At 38.6% G+C, this 26,693-nt stretch overlaps 1 protein-coding gene across 2 annotated transcripts in view; it reads right to left on the reverse strand.

The window, feature by feature from the left end:
* LOC140144296 (phosphoribosyl pyrophosphate synthase-associated protein 2-like) overlaps positions 1-26,693 on the reverse strand; it is a 91,327-nt gene that overhangs the window by 47,035 nt on the left and 17,599 nt on the right. For both annotated transcript variants that reach the window (XM_072166118.1, XM_072166119.1), the window contains exons 2-5: positions 14,092-14,144; positions 12,527-12,593; positions 5,732-5,904; positions 5,215-5,330 (exon numbers count right to left, since the gene is read on the reverse strand). In XM_072166118.1, the coding sequence (XP_072022219.1) occupies positions 5,215-5,330; positions 5,732-5,904; positions 12,527-12,593; positions 14,092-14,144 (409 nt within the window). The remainder of the gene's footprint in view (positions 1-5,214; positions 5,331-5,731; positions 5,905-12,526; positions 12,594-14,091; positions 14,145-26,693) is intronic.

The raw sequence follows: 26,693 nt of genomic DNA on the forward strand, positions 1-26,693 counted from the left end.
CTTGCATTAGAATACAATGCTTGCAAGAAAATGCCAACACACTGCGAGTAACATGTAAGAAACTTGCATGACATGCCAGTTTCTGGCAAGGTGCACTTGACAATTTTCAGCAAATGCAAGCATAGGCCTACACTTGCGCATTTGAATCGGTTTACTAACATGAAAATTTTAATGCAGATGACACGAGTATTTTTGATCCATGTTTTTCATTTCAAGCAATTTACAGGGATCTATCTAGCACATATCTAAAATGGGTCCCAAAATACCTTGAAACTGTAGCACACATAATCTACTGCAGATGACAAAGCAATTGATCCATGAGTTTCATTTCCACATGCCATGCATCTTGAGACAATGCAGACTAGGGAACTTAAAAGTGCTCCAAATGATCCATTAAAGTGCTTGTTAAAACTCTTCTTCTTATCCAATTGCCTCAGATACACAACTCTATCTGGACATTGTGTAAAATTACTAGTCAGGGAAGCATGCACTGTACTGAGCTTGTTATTCCAACGTGTTATACGTAGGCTACTCCTATAGTCAAACAAAAGTTTTGCTGGCTGATAATTTTGTTTGATACAAACAAAGTTAATTAGGCTAAGTCATTAAAGTCAACAATCCCCAAACCTCCTAGCTTCAGTTGTAACAAGTTTTCACCTTCAGCCATGTTTTTGTCAAACTTTGTCAGTTCAGGAAATCTTTTAACCAATCAGATGAGAAGAATCTATATCATTTGGTATATTGACTGCTTTTTATTCGGGGCACATTTGTGATATGATAAAGCAAAATCATTCTTAAGTTGGTGACATTCAATTTTATCTTCCTATATCAGTGATCTTAATCAAATAAGCTACATTTTGCTGAAAACCAAATCAAAATTGGACATTTAGTTCCAGAGATATGAGCAAATGAAGGTTTTGAAAAACAAAAGGAGTTATTACATTTGATGGCTTATATCTCAAAATCAATATTGCCGACAAATGCCTGATTTAGCTTGATCACATCACATTTAAAATTATAAGCACAATTCATGACTATTCCAGAAACAGAGCAGTGCATGATGAGAGCATTGTCAAGGTTTTGACATCATCGATCAGTCCGTCCATATTTATAGAGCATTTGCTGAAAATTGTCAAGTGCATGCCAATTGCTTATAATAACTCATAACTTTCAAATGCAAGCTCAGAAAATTTCTCGCACACACTTTTTGTATGAGTCTCTGCAGAATCATGTCACAGTGTTAAAAAGATGTTAGAATCTGTGGCCCTTTTAACAAAAATGGAGCTTCTGACCCTGCTATCAGTATACAACACACTGCATGTAGCACTATCAGAGAAAACAGCTTTATACAATAGGGGGCGCTTGATAATAAAATCATGTGGTATAATAGCAAACAGCATAATCTGGTCTATAAAAAGCAGATTCCAGTAACATTGATAATTGCTGAGAATTAAGAGCTTCCACGGAGTGAATTATTATTCACCTGTCCCTCAATTGAATAGTTTAATAGCCCGTGGTTATCTGGAATCAAGTACATTGTATAGTTGAGCATGAAAGCAATTTTATCCTGTAATTTTTATGTCACTGCCTCTCCCTATAGCTGCAGTGTCAATGGCTTTTATTTGCATAAGACTGCTAACAGTTATTCTAACTAATAACAAGTGTAACCATTGTCATTGATATTATTATGGTGATTTGTGCATCAATTGTATTATTTATATATACTAGCGGGACACCCGGCTTCACGCGGGTCCCCGCAAGATGAGTAAATGGGAGCGTTCACTAAAACAGGAAGAATTACCGAAAAGGTAAATTTTATTTATCCGAGTCGGGTCGGACCCTCCTTAGGCCTACGTTTCTATTTTAGCTTCTTTCTTTCTTTTTAGTTTCTTCTACATGGGCCAATTTTGTTCCATTTAAAAAAAAAAGCTTGCAAATTTCCGTTTCAATTTTTTTTTTATTTATTCAATCCCGTTCCCGTTATTTTCTAAATCTGTCCTTTCTTTTTTTTTCCCTTTTAGCTTTTTTTTATTTTGCTGCTTAGCTTGTCATTTCCCGTTTTTATGTTATTTATTTAATTCTGACCTCAGTTTAATAGCTTTTTTATTCAAAATTTTTTGTTTATCTAGGATAGCAACGGACCACATTTTCACTGATTTTGAGGCCAATACTTGACCGTTTTCAACCAAATAAACTTTAAACACATTGTCGCCTATTCCTCGATTTCCCATGTGAATTTGGCGACATTTGGATCAAAACTGACGGAGCTGGTTCGTTCACAAATATACACATCCACAACATTTTACTATTTATAGTAAGATGCTACCATTGTAAAATTAATATAAATATTTTTGTATGTGAAGTTTTGAATCTATGTGAAAATTAAACAATCTGAATCTGTGTGTACACACATAGCCCTGTCCTATAGCATAACAAGAGATACAATGTGTAGGCTTTGACTTAATGGTGAAAATCCTGTTGTGCATGCCGTGACCACAAATCCTCAAGCACCCCATATAAGGCTATTGCCAAATAACATTTCCTATTTGACATACAAGGCTGCAGAACATTTTGATTTATTGTAACAATGTGCTAGAGATTACTCAAGTTGTGAATCTGATCAGGATAGGCAATTATCACTTAGTGAGTACATGTAATTTAGAGTTTTGGCCAAAACCTTTTAGAATAGTTACTGCAAATAAGTGGGTGGAACAACACTGTTTTGTGGGTGGAGCAAAACTTCACTTAGATGTTTTGACCCAAACCTTTTTAGAATAGTTACAATGTACTGCAAAAAAGTGGGCGGAACAACACTGTTTTGTGGGTGGAGCAAAACTATTTATACAAACACTCATTAACTTTTAATCACTTGACTGTACTTGCATTTGATTTGAAAAGAAACTTGCAAGAAACATGCAACATAAAAACAGTACTTGCATGTGAATACAAGCATTTGCAAGCAAAATTAAGTTTCTTGCGCATGATACGCCGGTATTTCGGACAAATTTTTACTAGGGTACTGGGATTTGTTAACTATCTCATCTATAAGTTCCTGTCACACCTGAGAGATCTCTGTGAGCCGCTAAGAGCTACTAAGCATGTTACTACCAGGACACGCTATTCAGACCATTCTTGTGTATTGTGTTGTCTGACTTGAGATATTATTGACACGTCATTGAAATATGGTAGGTCCCTTTCACTATCCAGATTTTGATTATTTGAAAAGGTATTTAGTATGAATCATATGAGTCATCAAGGCTTTAGCTAGAGAGGCATCCGGCTGTTATTTGGACACCCTGTCACGAAAATGGACGCCCTAAAAATGCTGAAGGCGTCCGCAAAGCCAAAAAAAAAAAAAAAAGCCTTTTGCGATGTTACAACCCTTGTTAGGAGCCTCTAAATGTCTATAAAAAGGTTACACACCACTGTTAGGAGCCTCTAAATGTCTATAAAAAGGTTACAACCCACTGTTAGGAGCTTCTAAATGTCTATAAAAAGGCACTTTATGATGCGTTTTCGCCAAGTACAAACTTCGAAGGGGAAGGGCGCCATTTTGTTTAAGCTTCTTTACTGCTGGGTTTGGTAATAGCGCCATCTCTTGAAAACTATTGTTTGCATATGTTCATTTCGGCCATTGGCGGCACTCTTCCAGAATCCTAGCTAATGCCATGTGAGTCATACAAGTTTATTTCAAACAATGTCCATCAATTAAATTGATGACCAAGTACCCTTAAGAAAACTCATTGTGTAGAATATATTATAGATGTGGATAGATCACCACACCAAGGCTGTAAACTGGATCAAGAAAGCCATGACAGATCATCCTGTTCTTCGCTACTAAGATAGTTGTAACTTTGCAAGTTGACGCATCAGCAACATGTCTAGGTGCAGCCTTACTATCACTTACAATACTTTCACCATATTTTGTACACCTTTTACCATTGCCAAAACATTCCTACTTTCAGGGGAATTCCGGCCATAACTGTATCTATCGTCTTTTTTCTCCCTTGCAAGTTTGTAGACAAATCCAGTGGCCTGTGATTGATTTTTGTATATTTTTTGTGTACCAAAAACTGCTACTCACTTTCAGATTTGAGTAGCAATTCCAAAATTGTGAGTAGCATTTTGCTATGCTAAATCCAGGTAAATCAAACACTGTGTATGACTATGACTTTGAACTTCAATACACACCAGAAAGCAAGCTAGTCCAGTCCACCATATAATACCAAGTTTGAAGTTGAAGCTGTTAGGAAGCTTTTTTTGTGCTGTGCCGCTACCCACAATTCCAAGGGGTGTGTGAAATTTTGTGCTGTGCCACTACCCACAATTCCCAGGGGTGTGTGAAATTTTGTGCTGTGCCGCTACCCCCAATTCCCAGGGGTGTGTGAAATTTTGTGCTGTGACCCTACCCACAATTCCCAGGGGTGTGTGAAATTTTGTGCTGTGCCGCTACCCACAATTCCCAGGGGTGTGTGAAATTTTGTGCTGTGCCGCTACCCACAATTCCCAGGGGTGTGTGAAATTTTGTGCTGTGCCGCTACCCACAATTCCCAGGGGCGTGTGAAATTTTGTGCTGTGCACTACCCACAATTCCCAGGGGCGTGTGAAATTTTGTGCTGTGCCGCTACCCCACAATTCCCAGGGGTGTGTGAAATTTGTGCTCTGCCGCTACCCACAATTCCCAGGGGTGTGTGAAATTTTGTGCTGTGCCGCTACCCACAATTCCCAGGGGTGTGTGAAATTTTGTGCTGTGCCGCTACCCACAATTCCCAGGGGTGTGTGAAATTTTGTGCTGTGCCGCTACCCACAATTCCCAGGGGCGTGTGAAATTTTGTGCTGTGCCGCTACCCACAATTCCCAGGGGCGTGTGAAATTTTGTGCTGTGCCGCTACCCACAATTCCCAGGGGTGTGTGAAATTTGTGCTCTGCCGCTACCCACAATTCCCAGGGGTGTGTGAAATTTTGTGCTGTGCCGCTACCCACAATTCCCAGGGGTGTGTGAAATTTTGCTATCGTGGCAACCACAAATCAACAGTTTTTTCATAATTTCTTCAGAACTACATCAATTTGGAATGTCACTTTTCAGGACGGTAATGAGAAAAATATGATCTATTATGTGATACCAAAACCAACAATGAGGTCAATGGGGGGGTGAAGCTGTCGATCGGGTCATGGGCTTTTAAGCAAAAACATTGAGTTATGTCACCTACTTACATTTTCTTGAATATACTGGAGGAGAAATGGTGATGCTCTAAGGTTATCTACAGGAACATCAAAGAATCCTTGGATTTCTTTGTGATGTAGATCCATTGTGATGACATGGTCTATACCTGTATGTGTGCAAAATAGGTGCAAGATAAAGTCAATAATTATGTTGAGAAAAACATCAAGGGTACAAGTACTACGAAGGGAAGATATCTTGCACAGAATGAAATTCAAACAACCCCTAGGGGAGACATGATCATAATCTCCCACACAGTGGGTGTAGATTTCAAATGGCATTTTTGAAACAGTAAACCATTCCAGAGTTTCGGAGCACTGTAGAGAAAGCCTTGTCAGCTGCTGACTTGAGTGTCTGGTTGTGAATTCTCCGCATGATGAAGCGTGTAGTGTCTGCAGATCTTAATCTTTATATAGGCTGACATTCAAACATTTTCTATACAATCTTTTGTGTTTGCTGAGATGCATACCTATGTCAATCCAGACAAGATGAGAAGAAAGATTGGCTTACCTGCTTTGCAAAGCATAGTTGCAAATAATTTAGCCACAATAGACCCTCTTTTCCTCATCTGACTTTGTTTGCAATATGGCAAGTATGGAATAACACCAACTATTGACCTCGCTGATGATGTTTTGCAAGCATATGACATGATCAACAACTCCATGATAGCATTATTTACATCTCTGAGTAGGAGAGAAAAGAGGGAACAAAGAAAAAAAAGTAACAGGCACCATGCATACTAATTAAGGGTGATCTTAAGGGCAGAGTAATGGGAGAGAACATGGACCTTTTTGAGGTTCATTATTTCTGAGTTGTATGTCCAAAGTATATAAAACTATACATTTTTGGAAAGGAAATGAGTCAAGGAATCCCATGGAGACGTCAGATTTGTTCAAAAATATCAAGTTTTTGAAAAAATCACAAAAAATTACTTTTTTACCCCAATTTTTTTGTGACAACTTAGAAAAAAATCCGTTCAGAGTAAAAAAAATTCAGTTAGCTTTTCATGAAGAAGAGACATGAACTTAGGGAAGGTTTTTTTATTTTTTTGAAATTCGTCTCTTTTTTTGAAATATTGAAAAAAAACATGTGAAAAAAACCATTTTGTCTCTCTATTAAGCTAAAAATTGCACATAATGGTGTATATTTTTGTTTAAAACAAATATTTTGAAAAAATGAAAAAAACCTTCCCTAGACTTTGATGTACTCTAAAGGATAGTGCAAAAAGTTTACCATTTGCTTGCATATTTTTCGAGTTATCTTGTCACAAAAATCGCGCAATATTGTCAAAAGTGAACTCTGAGAAATCGACGTTTTAGTAAAAAAATGTCAAAATTATGCAAAAAAAGTCCTTAAATTTTAACACGGTAAGACTTTCACACTTGTAAAAGCTGTATCTGGTGCATGGTCTTAATATGCATCTTTTTGCACCAATGAATCTATAATGTCTGCTTTCAGTGCGCCAAAAATAATTAAAAAATCTAAGTGGCATTTTGACTGCAAATTTTTGTTTTGTTTACACCACATTTGCTGGCGTTAACAACATACCGAATGCGTCTCGACTGCGTTGGACATACGCGCAGAGAGTTGCGCCGGTCACGAGACGCGAATCGCTTAAATCAAAATATTTCGCATTCAGCGCATTTCTGACTTCGCTTTTTCCTGCCAATTTACTAAGCTGTCTTGAGCCATGTGACTTTTTAGAGTTAAAAAGAGTGAAATAAATCAAGCAAAAATACGTATAAATATTAGCAAGTTGTATTTTATCAGTTTCAAGTGATAGAATACATCTTAGTGTTGATAAATATCAAAAAATCTCAAATTCGGTCGTGGACGAATGTGTCTTCCATTACTCTGGCCTTAACCCTGGAATTATGGAAACTTTTGGACCTCATATGTGACTGGGCGCTGCTTGAATCAGCCGTAAAAATCGGCCCCGGTCAATTTTGTTTTATTTCGTGTTTAGAAAATATATACCATAAGCTTTAAAATGGTATATCATTTGACTTCAAACGATATCCAAAAGCGGGGTTATGATTTGTTAAACTCTGTTCCTTTGACAAAATTGTATTTTTTATCGGTTCTACATGTGTCTCTTTTTCTACATTTCTGGTAATAAATATCCAACAGTCATAATTGGCGGTCATTTCAAATCATCCCCAAGTCAACGAGGTTCAGAAATATCCTCTCATTGTTCATTGTTGATTATACATACCTAGACAAAATACAATGCTTTGTTATCTACCACTGAACCCTAGCTTCAATGTCCACATTAAATCGGTTGATGATGACAACCCAATTTCTCCATTTTCTCTGGTGTGGCAATCATGTGGAAGAAAACCTTGAATCACTGCATCAGGAAGCTACCTGACGGAGGACTCCGGATCATCTGCATTGAAGTTAAAACGTGCGACGGTTTATTATGTATCATTAACTGTTATCTACCATGCAGAGGCAGTGGCATTGAAGCTGATTATATTGAAGCCCTCGATGAGGTCTCTGAGATTATTCAGAAGTACGGCATGACCCACCGTCTAGTCATTATGGGTGATCTAAATGCCTCCCTCAATCGTGAGTCTCCAACATCCCGTGACAATCACCTTATCAACTTCTGTAGTAAACATGAAATCAACACAGATATCAAGAGTGATCCAACCTTCCATCATGTAAATGGAGTTGACTGCAGTCAAATTGACTACATCCTGTTGAGAGATTGTGACCAAAGGCTTCTTACTTCATATGATGTGATCTCCTACGATGATTTGGCTAGTAATACTTCTGACCATATTCCAGTGGTAGCCTCATTGAAACTGAACAATACCCACAAGTCAACAAATCGCAATCTGATGGCCACCTGTCCTGCTAAAGTGAAGTGGGAGAAAGTCAACAAAGATGATTACAGAAACGCAGTTTATGACATCATCAAACCAACCTGTGACATAACCTCTGAGGAAGCCCTACATTCTAGCATTCAAGAGCTTATTCATTCCCTGAAGAAAGCCTCTGAACCCTATTCCAAAGGAAGTCGGAAGGGAAAGGCATCTAAAGATGGGCTTAAAACTTGGACTCCTGAAATTAGCAAAGCCGTTGCTGAATGCAAAAAGGCACACTGGGAGTGGAAACAAGCTGGCTCCTCACGTGACCCACATGACATATCATCAATTAAGCGCAAGTCTGCAAAAGCCAATCTTCGCTCAACTATAAGATCCCACACCAGGAACCAACGGGTTGAGCAGTATAATAAAATTGCGGCTGCCAAATCTGATGACTCAAAATTATTCTTCAAGCTTATCAACCAACAGCGTGGAAAGTCTCAAGAAGTTACTGAAGAACTACTTGTTGAAGATAAGATGCTTAGCTCTCCTCAGCAGATCTCTGAAGCCTTCAGAGAACACTTCCAAAACTTAGCCAATCCTACTTACAGTCCTGGTTTTCTACAAAGCTATAAGAACGATGCAATGTTTTACAGAGTGCTGATTGATGACATCTGCTCAGTTGACGAGGACAACATTGAGTGTATCACGTATAAAGAGATGTATGACATCATCAATTCACTCTCCAGTGGAAAGGCTGCTGATACCCATGAGTTGACAGCAGAACATCTAAAGCATAGAGGCCCAGTGGTTGCTGAATATCTTGCTAACATAGTAAACTACATCTTCAAGACGGGTTGCATACCTGACCTCGTCAAGGCTGGGATCCTGACTCCAGTTCTGAAGAAAGGGAAGGACCCAACAAATACCTCCAACTATCGAGGAATCACAGTTACCTCCATCATCATGAAAGTGATTGAGAAAGCATGGCTGCTTCGAGTTGCTCCTACCCTGAAGAAACAGCAAAACCCTATGCAACGTGGATTTACCCAGTCTTCCTCATCTATTAATGCTGCTCTGCTTGTATCAGAAGCCCTGAATGAAGCACATGATAATAAGACTCCAGTTCATGTTACTCTTCTGGATGCATCAAAAGCCTTTGATGTGGTGGACCATGACATACTCCTCAATGAACTCTATCATGTTGGTGTGAAAGGGAAGTTATGGTTAACCTTTCAATCCATGTACCACAATACAACATCATCTGTGAAATGGAAAGGCACCCTCTCTTCAGATTTTTCAGTGAAACAAGGTGTGAGACAGGGAAGTGTTACCTCCGCACCAGGATATAAGATCTATACCAACAATCTTCTCGACCAGCTCCAGTCGCAAATGATTGGATGTGCCATTGGTACTACACAGATTCCAGCACCCACATGCGCTGATGATATAGCAATTATTACCAATGACCCACTTGAAGGCCAAATACTTCTTAATCAAGTGCATCAATACAGCAGCTCGCATCGGTACACCATCAACCCTTCTAAAAGTGCTACAGTCAAGTACCAAGCCAAGGATAACTTTAGCTATAATAGCAACGGAGAGTCCATTCCAACAGTACAAAATGCTACACATCTTGGTATTGAAAGAACTAGTACCAACAAGCCAAGCATTGATGGCATGATGAAGATGGGAAGGAGAGTATCCTATGCTATGATGGGAGCAGGTCTTCATGGAAAAGATGGAATGTCACCTGGTATTGCTCACCACCTCATTACAATTTATGTGCTACCAAGGATGCTATATGGAGCCGAAGTTCTTAATATTACAGCAACAAATATAGCCGAGCTTGAGCGATTTTACCGTAAACTACTTCGGCAAATCCAGTTCCTTCCAAACAAGCCACCCCCAGCAAATACTGCAATCTATGCTCTGATCGGGGCAAAGCCTCTCGAAGCTCATTTGGATACTGCAAGACTCACTCTCTTTGGCAATATTGCAAGACAGCCAAGCAGCATTGAACACCAAATTGCCCAAAGGCAGTTTGCTGTAAAGAACAACCACAGCAAAAGCTGGTTTATCAATGTGAAGGAGCTCCTGATAAAGTATGGCCTGCCATCTCCATATGAACTACTCATGAGCCCACCCACTAAAGCTGCCTGGAAGAGCCTAATAGCATCAGCTGTTAACACCTACTGGCAGACAAATTGGCACGATGATTATTCTGAGAAAACCAGCTTAAAGCATCTCAACATCAAAGCATGTAAGATCGGAGCTCCACATCATATCTGGAGTACATTGCCGCCTGATTGTCGAGAAGTGGAGAAAGCTGCAATTAAGGCAAGACTGATCACTGGCACGTATATTCTGCAATATAATCACGCCAAGTACAACCAGCATGATAATGACCCTACATGCATCCTCTGTAAGACATCAACTGAAGACATCACACACTTTCTGGTTAAGTGCCCTGCTCTTGCAGTTCAATGCAATTACCATCGTGCTTCACTTGAAAGGGCCCTCCTTCAGTATTGTGATAAAACAGAGGTTGCAAAAGTCACTGCAGATGACGAACTGCTGGTGCAGTTCATTATGGACTGTTCTCATGAGAAAATTCAGAAGATTCTTGCTCTTCCAACAAGTTGGGAAAACTGCCCTTATGGACGCATACTATTACTATTGCTCTTATAATTGTTTATTTAGATTGCTGTACAATATATGCACCTTAATATGCATCAACCATGATACTGTGTAGATCTGTGCTTTTGAATAATTGCATCTTAACTCCTATTACATGAACTCACACATGGCATGGTTAAACCTTTTGCATGATTACATTACATTATATATTGCGTATATGCTCTCACTAACAAAGCTGTATTACATGGGCTATCTAACACATCTGTCATCGATACTCAGTATTATGCCTCGATGAACTCTCTGCATGTACATTTTTTTACTTTGCACGAACTTACACTTTATAGTAGAGCTTAGATTAGAGTAGACCCTGTGAGCATTTAGTTTTTGTTGTGGATTTTGATGTGTTTTTAATGAGCTTTCTTCGCCATTTGTATTGGATTCGTCATTATACAGACCTCGATGGACTAAAGATTTTAAGGAAAAATAAAGCTTCGCTCAACGGACCCTTCAACACAGCTGTGACAGCGAACTTGAAGGGGTGCGCCTGAATATAATAGGCGGGATATCCTTCATGATTCTGATTCTGATTTAGCCAAAGCAAACAAAGACAAGAACTATTCTATAGAAATAGGTAGAAGCTTATTATCCTCTTCAGCAGTAGTATTATTGATTGATTTAAACAGCGTTTGATACAATACTTGTCGCAACGAATTGATACACCTATGAATATGACCTTCACATACATTTTACACTAACTCAGAATACAATTTGCCGAGTTTACGGCTGTTTCGCCGCGTCCACTCACATATATCTTGTTGGTTTAAAGTATAGAAAAGTATACATATTTAGAATGGCAAAGACTTGATGAACCCATCTGTGAGGAAAAATTTTGGGCAAAAATGCTCAGTTTGGGAGAAAATCCCCCAAACCTCTTTTTTTTCCCCCAAATGTTTTCAGACAATGTAAAAAAAAATTTCTTGAGTAAAAACAAATATCAGTTTTTAAAAACTTTTTTTATATTTTTGAATTTTGACCAAACTTTGAGAAATTTCACCAAAAATGGTTGAAAATGCTCAATTTTGCAAAACAATCATAAAAAAGACCGACTTTCGCACAAATTTCAAATATTTTTGGTGAAGTCCATCAAAATTTTAAAAAACAAAAAAAACGTCCAACACTGATCATTCGGTTGAATTAAAAACATTCTAAATGTAGCACTATCTGAACCACTTTCTTCTCTGCACAATTTAACCCACACTACCCTACTATTAGGGCCGCTGCAGACTCTGAGTATTCAATGTATATTTGATGTAACATATCTCGTTATTTAATCTAGTCCCATTCTATTTCCAGTAATGTTTAAGTTCTAACAAATGTTTGATGATGTAAAATCGATAATATGTTACGTATAATATCTGGTAGAAATATATTATCGATTTTTCGTCATCAAACATTCGTTACAACTTTAACATTACTGGAAATAGAATGGGACTAGATTAAATAACATCTGTTACATCCATTCACTGTTAAATCCATTTCATTGCCTAATTATGGTAGAATTTCACTAATTTCATCAGATTCTTGCTTGATGATGCACTTACAGGTGTACTTTTGTTATATTTACCATGAAAATGTCATTTTCCACACGATTCTGTTAGTACAGTCGTAAATCCCTCCTTTCTACAAGAGCACCATCGAGAAATTAAGAAAGTTTTTTCACTGAAAATTCACTTCTAATAAACACCCCCCTTTTGGAAAAATGGGGCATTTATTACAGACAATACAGTGTGCATTATTGTCATTGTTCGCTAGTGGCATGCATTGCACCTCTGCAAATATAATTAAGACTTACTTTGTCCCAGTCTGAATGATAAACACATCCTTGCCTCGCACAGATTCACCTACTTGTACTTTGGTCTCTAAAAACAAATTACACATAAATGAAAATATATTACAAAGGTTCACATCCAGTGTGATTGAATCCTGCACTGAATCACTAGACAAATTATCGAGCCCAGACAGTCGGAGGTTATTTTCCAACATATTGTATGCTTCCATATATCACATGTACAATTTTGATTCTTGTGAACCCAATACATTAAACACCAACTTGATTCTTAGATTTAAATGAAAAAACCTAATGGTGACAAATTAATAGACCGTCCATCGGATATATCAATTGATATAGCATTCAGTGGCGTAGTGTAAATGGGTATTTTAATAATTTGAATTTTACTTAAAAAGTACAATAGCTGCTCTGTGAACATTTGGCAATTTACCCACAGCACATCGTACTCATCTATGCATGGCAACTACAGATGGCAGCTATTGCACTTACCCATTTCTGGCACTGAGCAGTCAACATGTGCTTACCAGGCATGAGAGGGGATTTTGATAAAAAAAACTCTCAAAATATATCCATGGGGGTCGAGGGGGCTCCCGTGGATGTTGAGGGGCAGCGCCCCTCGAAGCCCAGTCGATTTTAGCAGATTTAGCACCCCAAAAGAGGCAATTTTTGACATAAAAAATGCATAACATTGTAAAGTAACAAGTTAAGAACACTGAAAATGTTACATAATTGCTATGGTCCGGCAAAAACCGCAATTGCGCTTTTCAGGGTCCAAATCGCACATTTGGGTTGCAACCTCACATTTGGAGAGTCCCTGGATGTATAGCCAATTGCTAGGATCATTCATGGTTGTTTAAAAAAATTTGAAAAAAAAGTCACCAAAAAAAAAAAAAAAAGTTTGTATCCAAAAGAGGCTTAAGATCGTATAATTCACGATTATTTTACGAGGAATGTCAGTTAATCATTGCCACTCAGCCTTACAAAAACTTCGATGATTTCTCTGTTGATATCAGCAATAAAACTACAGAATAAAACGGCAATGTTTAGCCATTACATGAAAAATACTGAACTTGTTCTCGCGTACGCTACAGTAAAAGTGTGGATTCATCACGGATTAACAACGGTTGGCTCCTGTACAAAGGTATAGGAAGAGTTGTTGAAACACCAATTCCGTACATTAAATACGCGGAAAATCACGCAAACAAGGAACTCTCATGCCTGGCTTACCTTTCAGCCCATATTGTCAATAATTCTTCAATTCAAACCCTTTCACAGGAGACTCTCTCCATGCATTAAAAGCCATAATTTTGGTCATAAACATGGAGTTCTATGGCAGACATAATAATGTCAAATATACTTTATCAAAACTGCTCTGTTGAGCTACAAACACAACAAATTTGGCCGATTCCACTGAGGTATAAGTTGGGACATATATATGTGTAAACATAAACAAAAATGCCAAAAAATGAACTAATTTCATATTATCAGATCGTACATTATGGCTTTAAGCGGCTAAGATAGTAAGTGAGTTTTACTTCATTAGTTTTAAAATGGAAAAGAACACTTGCCTTTGTTATCCTGTAAATGCACCTCTACTTTGCCAAGGTCCACACCTAGACGCCTGTAGGGGAGAATTGAAAAAAATGTGTAAATATATCAAACTTCAAACACAAAGTTGGGTAAAGAAACTCTGCACAACCCACATGATTGCATTGAAGTGGCTTTAGCTTACAAAATGTTTTTTTTTTCTTCCAAATTCATCCAATTTTAATATCAAGTTATTGATCAAAATTCTCAAGGAGCTCTGGATTTGAGGAGAAAAACAAGACTGTGAGCTTCAATTGAAGTGTAAAATATGACCACTTTTAACTGTAACTGTGATAATGGGATTATTACTATGTTCATTTTCAACTATCTACATTGACCTATAAATATATAAAAAGATATCAATATATCTAAGTTGCCGATAATGAGTTGCCGATAATGAAAAAAATGTATCGCAAAATCAGTGAAAAAGGACTAAAATTGTTGCCCTAGGTCATGTGATGATACAATGTATGTGCCAATCCACCACAAACTGGTCGTAAAGTCGTGATTTTCCATTTTGAGATACAATCAAAAACAGTATGGATTTCTATGTAAAGTAATTAGGAATTTGACCTTTGTTGAACTACATAATTTCACTTCCAGATGTCCGATGAAGCTGGTTGAGGTGTCATTTTGAAGCCGAAAGTGCATTCTTTCAAAATCTGCAATAAACAGAAAAAGATCTAGCGCCGACTTTACTACCACATCGCGGTGGATGGTCACATCGTTCTTCTGGGGTCCCAAGGAAAAAGTCTTTTCAATGCCAGCAATGAATGAAAAAAAAACAAGGGATGAATATCGTTATCATGGATGAATGTACAAATGTAGAAGATATATGCGAGTAAAATTGATTTTTATGTTGTTGATATTATTGAGCAGGGTTCACAGGTTTTTGCCGCAGGTGGAAAAAAACGCGGTTTTAACCACGGTTTTAACAGCTTGGCAAAAACAATTTTTGCCAGTTTTTGCCAGCAAAGTTACAAAAATCATTTCCTGAGTGTCACAAGGCCTGATTTTGTAATTATAAGTAACATATTAAGAAGGCATGCATTTTCATTGCTCAAAAGTCAAGTGCTTTTGAGACAATAATTAACTTGAGGAAGAAGTTTTTATTCATATGCATGATATTGGGACCTGCATGCCAACCGTGTATGTACCAAACAAGGTATGTTACATGAGAGCAAATCCTTCCACGTTCTAACTTTCGTATCACGAAAGGGCGAGATGGCCAAGCGGTTAAGGCGTTGCGCTGCCAGCCGGGAGATACGATCGACGAGGGTTCGAGCCTTGGGCTTGCCTTAGCCTGGGTGAAAATTCTCTTCCCTCCCAAAAGGTTCCTATATGGTCGGGAATCCTTCAATTGAGTTCAGTAATTTAATTTCAGAATTTAATTGAAGAATTTCTTCTCGCCCCCATACACTGCTTAGCACGTGCAGATATAGGTAGTGTATGTGCGACGTCCGTGATTCGGAAGTCACGTATAAGCCGTTGGTCCAGAGTTCAGGAGGATTCATCCCTGTGCACGTTAAAGTGTCAGAGCTATATTCGAAAAGAAAAGGGGGATCATCCCCGGTTCTGATATCTGCACTCAACCCTCTAGGTTCAAGAGGACAAGATGGGCGCGATACAACTGTACAGTATAGGTTGTCTACCCATAAAATCCTGTAGAATGTGGAATCACAAGCTATTGGTTGTTCTTACGAAAGTTAGAAATTTTCGAACGTGATTCACGTAACATGAATAGGGATTAAAAAGCTGTCACGTAGAACCATGTGCTTCTATTGTCCAATTTGCCATCAAGATTTCATATGGAAACACTCAAACAGTTCAGACCCAGAACAGGATCATGTCAGAAATTAATATTTTGTTCTGGGTCTGATCATTCGGACTAAGTAGGTATGCTAGGTGAATTCAAATTTGCCATCAAACTGCATCATTTTACATATCAAATTAAAGCCCTTTAGTAAAGAAAGCCAAAACTGAAAACATTTTAGTCATGTAGCATTTTCCGTAACAAAGTTACATCTTGTCAAAGATTGGCTATCATCAAAAAGATTCTGCTAGCAAAATTCCCCAAAACGGCATTTAGGGGTGTTTCTAGATCTTAGTCTCATGGCGATAGCAGCTTTTTTTTATGGAACTGCTATCAAAATCCTCTAAAATTGATGTGCGACTTGATTATCACCATAAAAAATCATATATTTGGGTCAAGTGAAGTATAGAAAACATATTTATGTAGTCCGAATAATCAGACCCAGAACAAAGTATTAATTTCTGACATGATCCTGTTCTGGGTCTGAACTGTTTCCATATGAAATCTTGATGGCAAATTGGACAATAGAAGCACATGGTTCTACGTGACAGCTTTTTAATCCCTATTCATGTTACGGTACGTGAATCACGCTATTGTGGACCATCCTTCTGATACTTGAGTGTTTGGACAAGCGAAACGGTTTTTTGTCTACTTCTCTGTTGTTTTAAAACAAACCAGGAGGTCGAAATCCTCCTCCTCGCCGAATACGAAAGTCAGCGTAATAGTACGGCACTAATATTTATTTATGTAGGTTTCCTTCACCGACCTATTCTATGTAAATATGCATTGTGTTTGAGCCCCGGTTTCAGCGAATTTCGCTGACTAGCAAATGTGTTAAAGCCATATTATAACATTTGCTGAGGAGAACGCCCTCAAAAAAATTTTAAATTCAGGTTTTTACACGATTGTAATGTACTTTAGTAAACAAAGATTCTCTGCAAAAATCAAGACTTTAGGTGCTGTACTGTAGTTTTGTCAAAATCAGAGATTTTGAATAAACCGCCTGAATCAGCGTTTTATTATTACGATAGAAATATTAGTCGAACGCGCATGCGATGTCAACACAGTACTACGTACACGGCGTGCGGGACACACACACATGCCAGAGGGTAGTACCATATTACAACCGCCGGCGTGACATGCATTGGCGCTAGTTGTAAATTCCGATTTTCTTTGCTTTACCTCACTTGTTCGGCTCAAAAATTAAAAGGGGACATATCTGACAGTAAATGATAATATTTTATTGAAAATTAATACTAATCTATTTTTAAAGAAATGTTATAATATGGCTTTAACTAAGGTTTGCCTGGGATACTATAGTAAGAATTCCAATTGAATGAACGCAGCTTTTAACAGCTGCACTATCCAACCGCGATCGTATATTGCGTATTTCAAACTACAACGCGAACGCACGACCTTGGAAGTTGGATACAATGCTAGGGACAGGCATAAAAATTTCAAATTAATTCTAAACATGAATTGTTGTTTATTGGAAGAGAGAACTTCTCAGAAACAATTTGACACCAAAACCAATCTTCTACTGTATTGCAAAGTGAAGTTATGACGAAATTACTGTCGGAACATTGGGCCATTTCTCTGATAAGACTTACCATAGGAGTGCATGGGGGGACTTGATAATTTTTGTGCCCCCCTGTCACTTTTTTGTTTTCATTGTAATTTTATCAAATTTTTGTTGAATATTATGTATGTTATCATTTCCAACACATCTGTGAAATTTTGTATGAAAATTTTTAAGGTGGTAAAAATGTGATTTTTGTGCTAAATTTGGTCAAATTTTGCCATTTTTCGGCCATTTTAGGCAAAAACAGTGATTTTTCCCAAGCGAAAACAAAAAAGTGCTTACTCCCAGCAAATAAGTAAACTGGAATTGTTATGTGAAAAGGATGAAAGTTTTTGTCAAACCATGTTTCCCTTTTGTCGAGTTATGTACGTCATCCACCAGTGGAGCTCCTGCGCCCCTCCGCAGAACTTCCAGTAGTGGATGTTCTGCGCTCGGGGGCGCAGAGAATCCACTGTCGGAGTTGCTGCGCTCGGAAGCAAAATAATATGTTTTCTTATTATAATAACGGTGGATCATTTCTGCGCTCGGGCGCAGAGAATCCACTGTCGGAGTTGATGCGCCCGGGCGCAGTCCCTTATATGTAACGGTGGATCATTGCTGCGCTCGGGCGCAGAACATCCACTTTTGGAGTAACTGCGCTCGGAAGTAAAATAATAGATTTTCTTATTATAATAACGGTGGATCATTTCTGCGCTCGGGCGCAGAACATCCACTGTCGGAGTTGACGAGTCCCTTATATGTAACGGTGGATCATTGCTGCGCCCGGGCGCAGAGAATCCATTGTCGGAGTTGATGCGCCCGGGCGCAGTCCCTTATATGTAACGGTGGATCATTGCTGCGCTCGGCGCAGAACATCCACTGTTGGAGTAACTAACGCTCGGAAGTAAAATAATAGATTTTCTTATTATAATAACGGTGGATCATTTCTGCACTCGGGCGCAGAAAATCCACTGTCGGGGCCCGTAGAGCTATTACAATAAAAAATATAGTATTAATATAATAAGAAAATAATTTATTTAGCTTCCGAGCGCATCAACTCCGACAGTGGATTCTCTGCGCTCGAGCGCAGAAATGATCCACCAGTATTATAATAAGAAAATCTATTATTTTGTTTCCGAGCGCAGCAACTCCGACAGTGGATGTTCTGCGACCGAGCGCAGTAATGATCCATTTATAGTTATTATATGCATGCCTATTTTAATAGGCCTAATACTAGTTATTATACGCATGTATCTATATAAATAAAAGGAAGTCGCTAAATCTTGTCCAGAAGCAGGCTCCGAGATGATTTGACTTTCAGCTCTGATTTATTCGTACATTGATCGGGTACATATTGCCATTAAACCATCTGACGTTCATTTTTGCAAAACTATTCAATCACTATGGAAATAACAAAAAAAAATGGTCTGTTGCTAGGCCGTTGAGGTCAATAACCTTATGTGTCAGGTCATGACAGCAAAGCGCGTCAAGTGGCGAGTCACGCACCTGCGCCGCACTGCGGCACCATGGTTTCACGCGCTTTACCGCGCATGGTATGGACGCACTTAATGTTGGCTTACCGCGTAGAGGCTTAACTATGTGTACGCGCGATATGTGACTGACTTCTTCTGTGAGTGGCGGATCCAGAAATTTGGGAAGGGGGGGGCACACTCGGAAGTTTTTGCCGCCACCTTCTATGGCCACGAAGCCCCATTGTGTCGCGCGCCGTGCAGGGGGTTGTGTCCCCTCAGAATTAGAAACTTGGTCAAAGTAAAGGCCTTGAAGCCATTTCGGGGGGATCATTGGGTGTAAGCTGATGAAAAAGGGGGTCATTGGGTGACAGATTTGCAAAAAAGTCCACTTTTCAGAGGGAATGTTAAAATGTAGCCAAAGGGACCGAATTAGTCGTTAACTGTTCCGTATTAGCTCGAAAAGGTTAAATGTTAGGGTTTGGGTGAAAGTCCACAAAATAATGTTTTGCTACAACTTTTAAACATGTTTCTTACATGTTTTATACTCAGAATTGGAAACTTGGTCAAAGTAAAGGCCTTGAAGCCATTTCGGGGGGATCATTGGGTGTAAGGAAGCTGATGAAAAAGGGGGTCATTGGGTGACAGATTTGCAAAAAAGTCCACTTTTCAGAGGGAATGTTAAAATGTAGCCAACAGGGACCGAATAAGTCGTTAACTGTTCAGTATTAGCTCGAAAGGTTAAATGTTAGGGGGTGGCTGAAAGTCCAAAAATACGGAAATGTTTTGCTGCAACTTTTAAACATGTTTCTTACATATTTTATACTATTATAACCCGGAATTGAAACGTTTTCTAGCAACCTCTTCTAACCTTAATGTTTTATGTTTGTTGGGATAAAGTTAAAATCAATCATTCTGTCACGAGCTGTTTCAAAAGTAATCTGAGGGATTGAGTGAGTAGGCCTAACAACATTATCACAGGTCTGGATAATTATATTTATCAAGCTAACATGATCATGTCTTTACTGGATGAATAATCTACACCAAGACACCATGATTATCATCACCGTTTACCATGTTTACCAACCACTCCCGTTTACTAACCGCTCCCGTTTGCTCAACTAGCGGGGACCCGCGCGAAGCGCGGGTCTCCCGCTAGTATTTTATTAATATAGGCCTAATAAGAATGTGTATTATTTTGCTTCCGAGCGCATCAACTCCGACAGTGGATGTTCTGCGCCCGAGCACAGAAATTATCCACCGTTATTATAATAAGAAAATCAATTATTTTGCTTCCGGCGCAGCAACTCCGACAGTGGATGTTCTGCGCCGAGCGCAACAATGATCCACCGTTACATATAAGGGACTGCGCCGGGCGCAGCAACTCCGACAGTGGATTCTCTGCGCCCCCGAGCGCAGAACATCCACTACCGGAAGTTCTGCGGAGGGGCGCAGGAGCTCCACTGGTGGATGACGTACATACATGTTTTGTCAGAAGATGAATTTTGGATCAAAATATCATTTTTTCCCAAAAATGCCCCTTTTTTGACCAAAACGGTGATTTTCACCAAAGCATATCTCACAGAAAAAAATATTCAAAAGTGTCAAAGTCAATGTTGCATTATACTTCCTAAAGCATTGAATCTGTTCAACTGTTGTCAATGCAAACTAGAGCATCTGAAAACGATTCATTTTGGTTTTATTCATCATTTTCTCCAAAAATGGTGTTTTCAGTGGCACAAAATGGCAGATTTACATAGGGCTTTATTATCAAGTAAAATAAATAGCGCCCTCGCTCAAATGTGCCTGTCCCTAACAATGGCATGCTATCCAATCACGAGTGCGTTGGCATGGTTGGATTCACTTCCGCGTAACTCACGCACAGTCGCACACGCTGGCTATGCCCAGCGAGGTCACGTCACACTCGGTGTGACGTGCCCTGAACTCCCAATAACTTTCGTAAGCGACAGACAAATTGCAGGAAAGCGTGCCAATTTAAGCTTCCTGTAATATCTATTGCACATACGTACGAAGTCACAAACTTACAAACTTCAATATGCACTTCAAATACTGCAGACCAGCTGTTAATTATTACCGATCCTGTAGAATAACTTACATAATCTTCAATTTCATGGAATCCTGTTGCTCAGAATTGCAAATGTCATTTTTAGGCCGTATAAAATTAATGTTTTGGTTCTCGTCCAGAGGATTTTCATGAATTGATGAGGGAGGGAGGTGTTATTTTTTTTTTTTTTTTTTTCAATTAAAATTAGCATTGTTAGTTTTCGGTCTTCTCCAACAGTGCTCGACTGCTCGAGGAAACGATGAGGCCCTTTTTTTTTTTTTTTTTCAAATGTGAGATTCTGAGGGATTATCCCCCTAGAGTAAAACAAAAAGACTTGGAAGTGATGCTTGTTCTCTAATAAACTTATTTATATGTATGAAGATTTCATAAATCATTCCAAAGTCTTAAAAAATTGAAAAATCTAAAAAAAAAAAAAAATCTGACAAATCCCAGAAATTGAGGCGGGAGGGGACGAGAACCAAAATATTAATTTTACACGGCCTTATCTGTCAAATCCGCTGTGTATGTGCTCAGAGATTTTATGATATGCTCCATAAATCACAGCTGTGAAACTGACTTTATACCACTCGCTCGCTTTTAAAGCTAGCAGAAAAGCGAAGCCTCCGGCTACCTTGTGGCATGACGTCACACAAAATTTCCGATGGGCGCCTTATTTATTTGTAACCCGTTTTGTGATTGGTTGCAAACACCATTCATCGCAATCGTTAGCCAATCAATGAAAGCGACGGCCTTTTACGGTATGAATTAATGTGACCCGCCAGTATAGTACGTCTAACCTGATTGGTTTACAAAAATAATTGGATATTTGCTAAGCCAGTCAGCGTGCTCGATGCTTAACAACCTGGTCGTAGAGGTTTTTTTTTTTTTAATTTAGCGAATTCACATGGTGATCCAGCGATCGAGTATAAATTCAGCATGACTTCTGCTGTAACAGGTGCAATAAGGGACCGATCGTTATTTACGGCAGGGGGGGGGGAATGGGGGTTTTGGCAAAAATATCGACAAAAATTTCGCGTTCCCCCTCGCGTCCGCTCAAAATTTTCGCGTTCCCCCTTGTTTTCCCAATTTGCTTCATTTAAAATTTAACAATCCCCCCTCCAGGTTCAACTAAAATTTCAGGTTCCCCCTCAAGACCACAAAAAATGTCGTGTTCCCCCTAAATTTACCCATTCCCCCCTGCCATAAATAACGATCGCTCCCTAACAATACGTCGACACAATCAGTGCAGTGACATTTACACAATACAATAATGAATTATTTATGACATGCATGGGCTGGATTTTACGATCGAGGTAAGGTTTTCGGCCTGTCCCTGCGTGAATATCGTGACTTTTCAGCATCAAAGATACTTGCGATGACCAGTTTTTTTGCGGACTCTTTGATAACAGGTAACTTTTATAGGTCATAGCCTATGGTAGAAACGATAGTCGTACAATTGTACGAAAATATACATTTTGTTATAGGCCTAAAATGTTTACAAAAATATATTGGTCCGTACGTTGTGCATGTATTCAGTTGTTCGACGTATACACGCTGGCGTACATCGCGCAGTGTACGCAAAAATTCGTCACGCTAGTATTGAAAGCTGCGTTCATTCAATTGGAATTCCCACTATAAGTGCATGGCAGCATGCTAGTTCACCACGTAAACTTGTATGGCTCAAAATTCGGACCATTCTCAGTTTGTGAATGAGGACATCGTATAAGTTCCTTGTACTAGCAGCATGCCATGACATGATAGTCGGGCTCTCATTCACGCGCGGATGGGAAATAGTGTTCACTTTATGTTTGATACGGTTTCTAGACTGACCAATGGTGGTGATTTTGGTGTCTAAATATATGTTTATGGACATGAGAAAGTCATTTAGACAGTTTTCGAAATCCAAAATGGCTTCCTTATGTTCCAAAATTCAAAATGGCGGCCAAATTGTGAATTTTAGCCAAACTTATTTGAACGGCTTTATCAGGCCGATGGTGGTAATTTGAGTGTCTATGAATATGTCTGTGGACATGAAGAAGTTATTTACATAGTTTATCAAAATCCAAAATGGCTGCCTTATACAAAAAAATTCAAAATGGCCGCCAAAATGCCGAAAATTATTCTAACTTATTTGAACGGCGCTCTCGGCCCGATGGTCGTGATTTGGGTGTAGGTATATGTTTGCGGACATGAAACAGTCATTTATATTGCTTATTAAAATCCAAAATGGCTGCCATATGTCCAAAAATTCAAAATGGCGGTCAAAATGTCGAATATTAGTCTATATCATTTGAACGGCATTCTCAGGCCGATGGTGGTGATTTTGGTGTCCAGTTATATGTTAGGGGACATTACAAAGTCATTCAGCTAGTTTACAAAATCCAAAAAAGTTGCCCTATGGTCCAGAATTCAGAATGGCGGCTAAAATAGTGAATTTTAGTCAAAATTGCTTGAAAGATATTCTTAGGCCGATGGTAGCGATATTGGTGTCTAGGTATATGTTTCTGATATTATAGGCCCCTATAGTGTAAATGACCAAGTCATTTAGTTGATGAAATCTTAAATGGCTGCCCTATGCTAAAAAATTCAAGTGGTGGTCAAAATTGCAAATTTTATATTGATTTCACATAATTATCATATAGACACCCCAGCTCTTGGGCTTAATTTTTGTTTTAAATCTAAGATCGTCGTGTCACAATATAATCACTTGTAATTGGTACATAGATGTCCAAATTATTCAAAATGGCGCCATTAACCAAATAATAACATTTGATGTCCATTGATCTATTATGATTTAAAAAGGTGGCTAACTATTGTATATCCCGTAAAAGGTAAGCGATTTCTATCTTTAAACTGGGGTATTTGAAGATCGGCCATAATAAGAAACATAATAATCATTATAACGCAATAGGAAAGTGATTAACCCTAGAACTACGTAGGAAGTTGTACCACCCCTAAGGTTTTCCATCCGCCACAATAAAAAAAAACACGCGTCTTTACGCCCAAACGACTTAAACTAATCGTAGATCCATCATGTGCGCTCTAAGGGCTATTTGGCGACGGAAGGGAAAGAAGGAAAGAATAAAGAGAGAAAAGAAGGAAAGAAGTTGTTTGCTCTGGGTGGGATTCGAACCGAGACCCCTCGTATGCCAAGCACTCGGTCGGCGACACTTTGCCACGGGTCTTGGGCTTCGCTGGCCAGCGAAACCGTGCCTATTTATCACTTAGGGCGATTGCGTCATCGCATCACGTGGGATGCATGCACGAACAGCGCATATATCAAGTAGTATTTTGTAGTATTCAGGAGGGTTAGGGTTAAGGAAGCCTATACTGAGTTTCGATAGTGGTAACCTAAGATCAATTTTGCCTATACTTTTGTAAATAACCAGAATTGAATACATGAATACAAAACCCACCCAAGTCCATCGAAAGTGATTTTGAGAAAACTAAAAAACAAATGTATATCATATATGCCGGGTATAGGCCATTTTGGATATCACATGCTAATAGACCCACGTAGAGGGTTGATTTGGGTTCAACTTTTATACATATGATAGGCCTATGTATAAGCATTATGCATTCATATATTCAATTTTGCAAGGATGTGCTCACATTATGACGTCATAGCGATATTATGTGGGGAATGTTTGTACTTCTTTTGGTATCACTGGATAGACGAGACCCATAGCTATACATTGGTACCCAATACAATTTAAAATTAGGGGCATATATTTAACCTGGGGTGACCAATCAATGCACTGGCACTGTTCTCCCTTGGCTCCCAGGTTCCCAGTTCTAGTGTAAAACGTACACATGTTTCCACTTTTGATTTGTTATGAGTTAAAATGAGTCCAGGGATGCCGTTTTCAAGCAACCAGCCGTAGTTGAGGGGATATATCTGTTTATACAAATCATAAAAGCAGTTAACAATGCCATTTGCGACGAATATTACTCGCAGGATATGACATTTCGTGGATTTTCTGCATGGTCAAGGAGCCTTTGCTAGGGAGTGAACTTTTAGGCGTTTCTTCCTCATGCCGCTATCACCATGATGGTATATAGCGACTGTTCCTTGGAGTTAGTATGAAGCTGCGAAGGCCGCCGTTTGTTAGAAGCTGTAAGAAAGCCATCACATTCGCTTGTTTGGTAATAATATTGACCAAGACCTGATATCCTTCTGATAAAGGTGAGTATCCATTGAGCAAGGATAGATGATAAACAATAGTTACCACTTTTAGCACATTAATTTCACTCATAACAGATCAAAAGTGGAAACGTGTGTAAGTTTAACCCTAGAACTACTGAGCCATATTTTGTAACACGGACTTTCAATTACAAACGTTATATGCCGTTATATTTGGTACCAAAGTATAGCTATAGGTCTACTCTCTCCAGTAATTCCAAAACAAGTCTACATTCCTCAGTCATAATATCGCTATGACGTCATAATGTGAGCACACCCTTGTAAAATTGGGAAATTTTGGCTATCTACAAAAGTATAGGCAAAATAGATTCGGCCAAAAAAATCTACGATTTGAAATCTAAAGTGCGATTTTCACCGAATTTTCTCATAAATATAAAAGGAAATGAATATTTCAACCTAATTAACAAGTAAAAAGTCAATATATCTTGGAATAATTTTACAAGAGTGAAATGAAAATCATGATGGGCCTCACCTCCTCACCACCCCATGGCCATCTTTGATGGTCGGTCCTACCCCCCGGGTAAGATGCTTGGGCAAACATTTTATCAGTAAAATGAGCGCAATTGATGGATCTACGATTAGCTGAAGTCGTTTGGACGTAAATACGCGTGTGTGGTTATTTAAAAAAAATTTTTTTATGGTGGATGAAAAACCTTTGGGGTGGTACAACTCCCTGCTTAGTTCTAGGGCTTATCACTTTACTTATTGAGTTATAATGATTTCCATAATATGATGTTTCATATTATGACCGCCAAGGTCTTCAAGTGCCCAGGTTTAGAGATAGAACTAGTTTACATTTTACGGGATATACAACATTTTCAATCGTCTTTGGACTACCTTTTTAAATCATAATAGATCAATGGACATCAAATGTGATCCTTATAGTGTTAGTTAGTATTAGTATTAACAATTGGTTTAATGACGCCATTTTGAATATTTTGGGCATCTATGTTCCATTTATAAGTGATTATATTGTAACACGGCGACTTTAGATTTAAAACAAAAATTTAAACCCAAGAGCTGGGGTGTCTATATGATAATTAGATAAAATCAATATAAAATTTGCAATTTTGGCCACCATTTGATTTTTAGCATAGGACAGCCATTCTAGATTTCATCAACTATCTAAATGACTTGGTCATGTACACTATAGCCCATATGTCAGAAACATACCTAGACACCAATATCGCTACCATCAGCCTAAGAATATCTTTCAAGTCATTTTTACTAAAATTCACTATTTTAGCCGCCATTTTGAATTTTGAACCATAGGGCAACATTTTTGGATTTTGTAAACTAGCTGAATGACTTTGTCATGTCCCCAACCATATAACTGGACACCAAAATCACCACCAGCGGCCTGAAAATGCCGTTCAAATGATATAGACTAATATTCGACATTTTGACCGCCATTTTGAATTTTTGGGCATAGGGCAGCCATTTTGGATTTTTATAAGCAATATAAATGACT

The sequence above is a fragment of the Amphiura filiformis genome, unplaced genomic scaffold (assembly GCF_039555335.1).
Source record: "Amphiura filiformis unplaced genomic scaffold, Afil_fr2py scaffold_48, whole genome shotgun sequence".
Taxonomy (NCBI): domain Eukaryota; kingdom Metazoa; phylum Echinodermata; class Ophiuroidea; order Amphilepidida; family Amphiuridae; genus Amphiura; species Amphiura filiformis.